At 47.7% G+C, this 7163-nt stretch overlaps 1 protein-coding gene across 2 annotated transcripts in view; it reads left to right on the top strand.

The window, feature by feature from the left end:
- The first annotated feature begins 5830 nt into the window (after window positions 1-5830).
- pde3b (phosphodiesterase 3B) overlaps window positions 5831-7163 on the top strand; it is a 138729-nt gene continuing 137396 nt past the window's right edge. Inside the window, exon 1 of one of the 2 annotated variants that reach the window (XM_033038502.1) lies at window positions 5831-6843. In XM_033038502.1, the coding sequence (XP_032894393.1) occupies window positions 5956-6843 (888 nt within the window). In that variant the 5' untranslated portion in view covers window positions 5831-5955. The remainder of the gene's footprint in view (window positions 6844-7163) is intronic. The other variant, XM_033038501.1, reaches the window with a different exon arrangement.

The following is a 7163-nucleotide window of genomic DNA, read 5'->3' as shown; positions in this document are numbered from 1 at the left end:
CAGAAGCCTGAAAGCTTAGATGTGCAGATTTAAGAACAGCTTCTTCCCCATGTCTATCAGATTCCTGATCCACTCACCACTTTATCACCAATACAGGAGTGGAGTAATACAGCGGGTCAGGCAGCATCCCTGAAAAACATGGCTAGGTTATGTTCCTTGTCGGGACCCTTCATCAGATGGATCAGTCTGAAGAAGGGTCCTGACCCAAATTATCACCTACCCATGTTCTCCAGAGATGCTACCCGACCCAGTTATTCCAGCACGTTGTGTCATTTTTTGTAAACCAGTTCCTGTTTCCACCTCTTTGACATCCCCTTCCGAGAGATGCTGTCATGCGCTCTTACTCATAACTCTTCCTCATTTGGTTATTCTGTAGTATTCATAACCCTAGTGTGCAAGTATTCTTTTCTGTTTAGTATTTTTTGGTGCAACTTCAAATTGCAGCGCAATTTTGCACTATTCTGCCCTTTTGCACCCATCGTAGTATTTATTGTTTTATTTATCGTCACCGTTTGTATACCGTTTACTTAATGTGAACAAGGAATTTTATTACATCCCAGTATAATTAAAACATCTGAATCTGTGGCATTTGGACAATGACGAGCATCTCATACCTTCTTGTGCGATATTTACCCAACCCTGAAAGAAAAATCGGGTGACGAACTAATGAAGAATTCTTTCTCACTGACATAAACATTGAGGTGTTCACGTCAGATGCAACAGTGTGAGGCGAGGTGATAGACAATATAATGACGATGACGCCAGGGTTGGGACATAAGTATGTCCCAGGAACCGTATGTGTAGGCAGGAACAGTAGGTGTTGATTTAAACCGAAGATAGACACAAAAAGCTGGAGTAACTCAGTGGGTCCAGCATCTCTGGAGAAAAAGAATAGTTCTGAAGAAGGGTCTCGACACGAAACGCCACCTATTCCTTTTCTCCAAAGGTCCTGTCTGACCCGCTGAGTTACACCAGCTTTTTGTGTCTACCTTCCAGTTAAGTTCAGTACTCTGCTTTTGTTAAGCAGGTATTGGCCGCGTAGCGGGTGCCAATAAGAAGAAAGCACCTTGACCCGTTGAACTTTGAGAGAAGTTGCCAAGTTAAACGTGCGCGGGAATACGCAACAGAATAGTTGTGCAAAGTCGCTTCTGCTACACCGCCACCTTCTGAACAGAACAACTTTGTAGTCCTCCGGGCGGCGCCAGATGGTACCAAATACGAATGCAGTGTATAGGTTGCAATGGGACCAAGAGAGAGAGAGAGAGGGTGGGGGCAATGGTATATTCTCCCACCCCACAAAACTTAATTTTAAAAACACACTAGATTAAACCATTTGTCATTTTGCAAAATCAATTTAATATCCGAACTTCGCGTTTTTTAAGATGTTGACCATAGTGACATTTCTTGAAATGAGCTTAATGTAGATATCGACAACCAACACCATCCCTTGTAATTAAAACCTTGGGGATTAACTTGATCATCCAAGTCGGCACATATTTTACGTGAATTTCGGATAACGTACTATTCGTGGTTTCACGTAAGATACCATTAATTACACAACATGATTGCCCGGGAGTACATCGGTTCCCAAATCAGCCGGACATAAATAGAATCTATAACTCTACACATGTGCACAATTTCATCGAAAATTTGACATCGATTGAATCCTACTGTTTGAAACAAATTCATGTCGAGTGACAATCCTCGTTTATTTTGAGTTTTTAAACGGCGTTTCAATGTTTTGTGCATTAAAGCGTTCCAGATTATTGTTAATACGTGTGGGTTTCCAATTATAAACGAGTCGATCGGCGGTATCATGAATAAAACGGTAAAAATCGTGGAAGCTAGGTACGTACACTCTATATTGCTTGGAAGGAGTACATTTGGAGTTTCTTTCATCGATTTTGAATTTCCAGGTTGAAATTTTACAGTTCTTTTGATTGATTAAACCACGATATTTGTATTCATTGTCGACAGCTCAATTACTCAATGATAAACTTTCAGTTGCCCTTGTCTCCTGAACTTCTTCACAATCTAACCAAACATTTACACTCCTGATCTTCGAACCCTGTTCTTTCCTTCCCAAACGCGTCTACGACTTAGAACGATTAATGTATAATCGTTAGTGATGAACTCCGCCCGTGCTGCAACGATTTGCGCTGCCACCAACTATCTCTCCATCTTTCTGAAATAGGGACACGACCCGAAACATCGGCTGTCCATTCCCTCCACAGACGCTGCCTGACTCTGTGTGCTCACGATTCCGGCATCTGCACACTCTTGTGTCTCTATCTCTTTTACTTTGCTCCCTTAACGGCACAGTTAGCAATCCGCCTTTTAGCCACTTTGTACAAAATCAAATATTCCGATGACGGATCACGAGGACCATGTTTGGACTCCACAGCCGCTGCCTGATCCACAGGGAAGTCCTTGCTTTTTCTGATTTTATTCCACCCGTCTTTTAAAAAACAATCGCTTCTCAGAAGCTGAGTAGGAACTGCAGATGCTGGTTTACATCGAAGCTTCTGAGAAGCTCTCGGTTTAACTTTGCCTTCAGTCTTCCAATCTGACCATTTCATTGCTCACATTTTAAACATATTTTGTTTTCACCATAAGATATTGTGAACGTGTATTCGCAGCTGAGGATCACCAAATAGACGTCAGGCCTATGCGTGCGAAAAAAAAAAGTTTTTAGCACTGTTTATCACAAAATCACAGTAAACTGGGCACAAAGGGATAGTTTCCCAACAGCTTTCGTAGATTACTAACCACCGAAAATCGCGTGAACTATAAACACATTTCCCAGTCGGTATGACGAAGATGCAATAATACAGATGGAATGTTTGCATCAACAATTTATTGTGGGTTACTAGTTTTTTTTTAAATTGGTATGTAGGTCAACAGACCTCTGTAATTTGCATTATGTGTGTAGGGAGTGGATGAGAAAGTGGGGTAACAGAACTGGTGTGAACGGGTGATCGGTGGTCGGCGTGGACTCGGCGAGTCGAAAGGCCTGTTTCCATGTTGTATCTCTAAGCTGAATAAAACTAATACTAAATGAACAAACTGATCCAAATTTTCCGGAGAGCAGTACCGAATATTTGAAAACGTTCAATCTTTAAAAATACTCCGAACTGGTTTGTGCCCACGGTACAATGGCCACATTGGTATTTGTTCGCATTGGTGGGGGTCGTTTTAGTTTGGTGCATGGATTTTCCACTTTATTTCTTCGAAGGACTGCCCAGACCGTAAGAAATCGCAAAATCCAGAATAACCTCACTGACACGTTGCATGTTTCGAAATACGAAATGTACAAATAGGAAATAAAAATGACAGTTGATCAAAAACAATGCCCCTTGTCTTCCTCGTTACCAGCCTGTAACTTAAGTTGTAGAAATAAGAAACTGCAGATGCTGCTTTACAACAAAGTTTGAAGAAGGGTCCAGACCCGAAACGGAGCCTATCCTTGTTATCCAGAGATGCTGTCTGACGCGCTGAGCCCCAGCACTTTGTAACTGAAATTGAATTGGAAAAGAAAAGATCGGGGTATTTGTGGACTGAACATTTGAAGTTTCATAATATACCGAAGTAAAGTGCTAACAACTACGGGCTTTTATAGATACATAGAAAGTAGGTGCAGGAATAGGCCATTCGGCCCTTCGAGCCTGCACCGCCATTCAATATGATCATGGCTGATCATCCATCTCAGTATCCCGTACCTGCCTTCTCTCCATACCCCCTGATCCCTTTAGCCACAAGGGTCACATCTAACTCCTTCTTAAATACAGCCAATGAACTGGCCTCAACTACCCTCTGTGGCAGAGAGTTCCAGAGATTCACCACTCTCTGTGTGTAAAATGTTTTTCTCATCTCATTGGTGGCTTTACTGTGTTTTACCGTGATATGCTTGCGCAAAGTTTATATTTTATTCTGCTAAATAACTGATAAGGATTGACTGTAGGTTTGACAACCACTCTGCGATCGATCGTTATGGCAGCGTGCAGCACTTTACACAGCGATTCAGAGGCCTGTCATGATCAAATCGTTGACGCAAGCTATTGGCAGCTTTCTGCAAACTCAATCCTGCAATTGACAACGGCAGACCTTTCCTTTAATTCTTTTTAAATGTTTATTTTTTCATCTGTGACACGACTTTTATTATTTTTACAATACGTGCTGTTGAGTTAATTTAAAATAAAAAAACAGTATGTTGTTATTAATAATAACAACACTGTTTAAAAACCATCGAACAATAAAGTAAGATATTTTTCATTCATTAGAACATTGTTGTCATTTTTCCCTGACAAGTTTTACAATTAGAGGCAGCAATCAACAATAAACATTCTCCAGGAAACGGGCGCGGACCCATCCACTTTGCGATCTATTACATTTCTTCTGGGTTTACATTCATTGCTCTTTGCAACATTCAGAAATCGCGAAGGCGTGGTTAAAACGTTTGTAAAGCATGTTACTCTTCATTTGACATTACCCACCACAATACATCGGGGGCATTGACTGTAAGATGCTTTGGCAGATGAAGTTAAAATATTCCATGGCATTATTCCCGACCTTGCGAAGTGTTCAACGCAGATTACCAGGTCACGTCTATCGTCGCTGATTGAAGGTGCTTGCTGTGGGTAAATTGGCCGCTACCCAATGACAACATTTCAAAAGCCGTGACACGCACTGAAATTTCACCAGATGTAAAAGGTGATTATATAAATGAAGGTTAGTTCGTTCTCGTCATTAAAAAAAGACTCATAGAGCTGTTTTTCTTTCTTTTTTTAAAAGCAAACGCATAATTGACATTCGACTACTTCCAAATGAAATTCAGACGATGCATTTGGGAACTGTAGATGCTAGAAACTGGAGCAATAAAAAATAAAGTGCTGGAGGAAGTCTGCGGGAAACAGGCCTTTCGGCCCAACTTGCCTATGCCGACCAACATCCCCTAACGATCAAAATCCCCCAAATAAACTAGTCCCACCTACCCGCGTTTGGCCCATATCCCTCTAAACTTTTCCTATCCATGTACCTATACAAGTGTGCATCTGTGGAGCAAATGGCCATGGAAAGCCTCGGGTCATTCCCTCCCTCCATAGACGCTGCTCGCCCACTCAGTTGCTCCACCACTCGATGCTTTGCTCAGAAGATATTTGTCTGGTCCTGTCAGATCGACAGAGCCTGGGGAAGAATCTCTCACCAGGCACAGAGCGTTTGCAGCTTTATTTCAACGAGAGAAACATTTCAAACCGGCCGCAAAGGATGGAGCTCCAGCTGCCTCTCGCCACGGGTGGCCGCGGGGTCCGAGCCCTCGGCGCGGGCACGCGCCCGGCCGGAGCGAGTGGTGGGCGCGCTCTCGCGGGGCGGGGGTTTGATGGGCACGCGCTCGTTTGTCATTGTGGGAGGGGGAGGGGGTGATGTGGGGCGCGCGCAGGTGTCGGGGCGCTAGGTAAGCGGGGCGCGCGCACGCCCGTCTGGCGGGAGTGAGTCGGGCGCGCGCTCTGGCGGGGCGTGATTGAGTGGGTTGGGGGGTGGGTGGGCTGGTGCGCCATCTCGCGGGCCGGAGGGTGGGAGAGAGGGAAGGGAAGCCGGGCGCGCTCTCTCTCGTCGAGTGGCGGTTGGGCGGGAGCAGCTGACGCACGCGTGGAGTGGCGGTTGGGGGCGCGCGGGGAGGGGGATCCACGGAGCGCGAGGTGTGTGTGTGGACGCGCGTGCCCCGAGCCCCAGACAGCGAGCGAGTGTCTGCGTTACCCCCCCCCCCCCCCCCCTCACACCGCCCGGCCCAGAGAGGCAGGCAGGCAGGCAGGGTGGGAGGGAGTGGGGGCGGCAGCAGCGAGGAGGAGGAGGAGGAGGCGGGGCCCTTCCACACTCTCAGTGACAGGGAGGGAGGGAGGGAGGGAGGGGGAGGTGGAAGACACCCGAGTGCGCAATAGGCGACGAGATCCCTCCAACATGGCGATGAGGGAGGAGGGGGAGTCAGCGGCGGGCAAGAGGCCGGAGGAGAGCGGCCGCAACGGCTACGTGAAGAGCTGCGTGAGCCCGCTGCGGCCGGACGGCGGGCTGTCGGTGTGCCGCTGGTGCAGCTGGCAGCGCCTGGGCTTGGCGCGTCGCGGGTTGCCGGCAGCCGGCTGCCGCTGCGGCTGGCTGGGGCTGGGGCTGGGCGGCGGCGGCGGGGCCCTGGCGCTGATGTTACTCTCTGTGCTGGCCCGCCGCTGCCCCGACTCCCAGCTCGTATGGTCGTCGCTGCACAGCCTGCAGGCGGCCTGTGCCGCCGCCTTCCATTCGCTCAGCCCGCTCTTCAGCATCTGCTGCGCCTTCTTCTGGCTCACGTTCTACCTGAGGAAGAGCCGGAGGGACAGCAGCACGGCGTGGCTGCTGGCACTGCCACCATGTTGCTACCTCGGGGACTTTGTGGTGGTGCAGGTGGTGCTGGGCGAGGAGCGGCTGCTTCTCTGCAGGTTGCTGGCCCCGGCCGCCGTGCTGGGCTGCGTGGGATTGTTGACACTACTCTCCACTCTGAAAGTGAAGCAGAGCGTCCTGATCCTGCTCTTCTCCAGCGTGGTTCGCCTGGCCTCCATCACCAGCCTGCTCGCCCTGCCTGCTGCCCTGCGACCTCTCTTGGCCTGTGGCGTCGGCATGCTGGGCGCCGTGGTGGCCGTCTACTTCGATCACTTGTTTCCTCGGGAAACCCGTCGCAGGACTGCCCCAGAAGAAAAGATACCGGTGATCAAACCCCGCAGGAGGTCGAGCTGTGCCTCTTTGGGAGAAACATCAACCAACTATTACGGTGGTAGCAAGATGCCCCGGAGGACGTCTCTGCCTTGCATATCGAGAGAGCAGGTAACGTTTTGCACAAGTCAATGTTTTGTTTGAAAGATCTGTTTTTTCAGTTTGAAAGCAGTTTAAATGTTGGCGCGGTGTTTGTAAACATCTCATAAACAACAGCAATTAGGCCGTGTTGTCTCAAGTTCATCGTCAGGAGTTCCTGTTAGCCCATTTGTCTTGCAAACATGTTTGGTGATAGAAAGCTGCAGGATATGGTTGCACTTTAATTACTCGGCCGTGTATGGGAATCATTAACGCTTTTGTGGATCATCTTGCTCAGGAAATACTGTTTTGAGTGACAACAGTTTATTATGTTTTCCAAAAGCGTATTGTTA

The sequence above is a fragment of the Amblyraja radiata genome, chromosome 20 (assembly GCF_010909765.2).
Source record: "Amblyraja radiata isolate CabotCenter1 chromosome 20, sAmbRad1.1.pri, whole genome shotgun sequence".
In the NCBI taxonomy this organism is placed as follows: domain Eukaryota; kingdom Metazoa; phylum Chordata; class Chondrichthyes; order Rajiformes; family Rajidae; genus Amblyraja; species Amblyraja radiata.
This window is presented reverse-complemented; position numbering and strand designations above follow the sequence as displayed.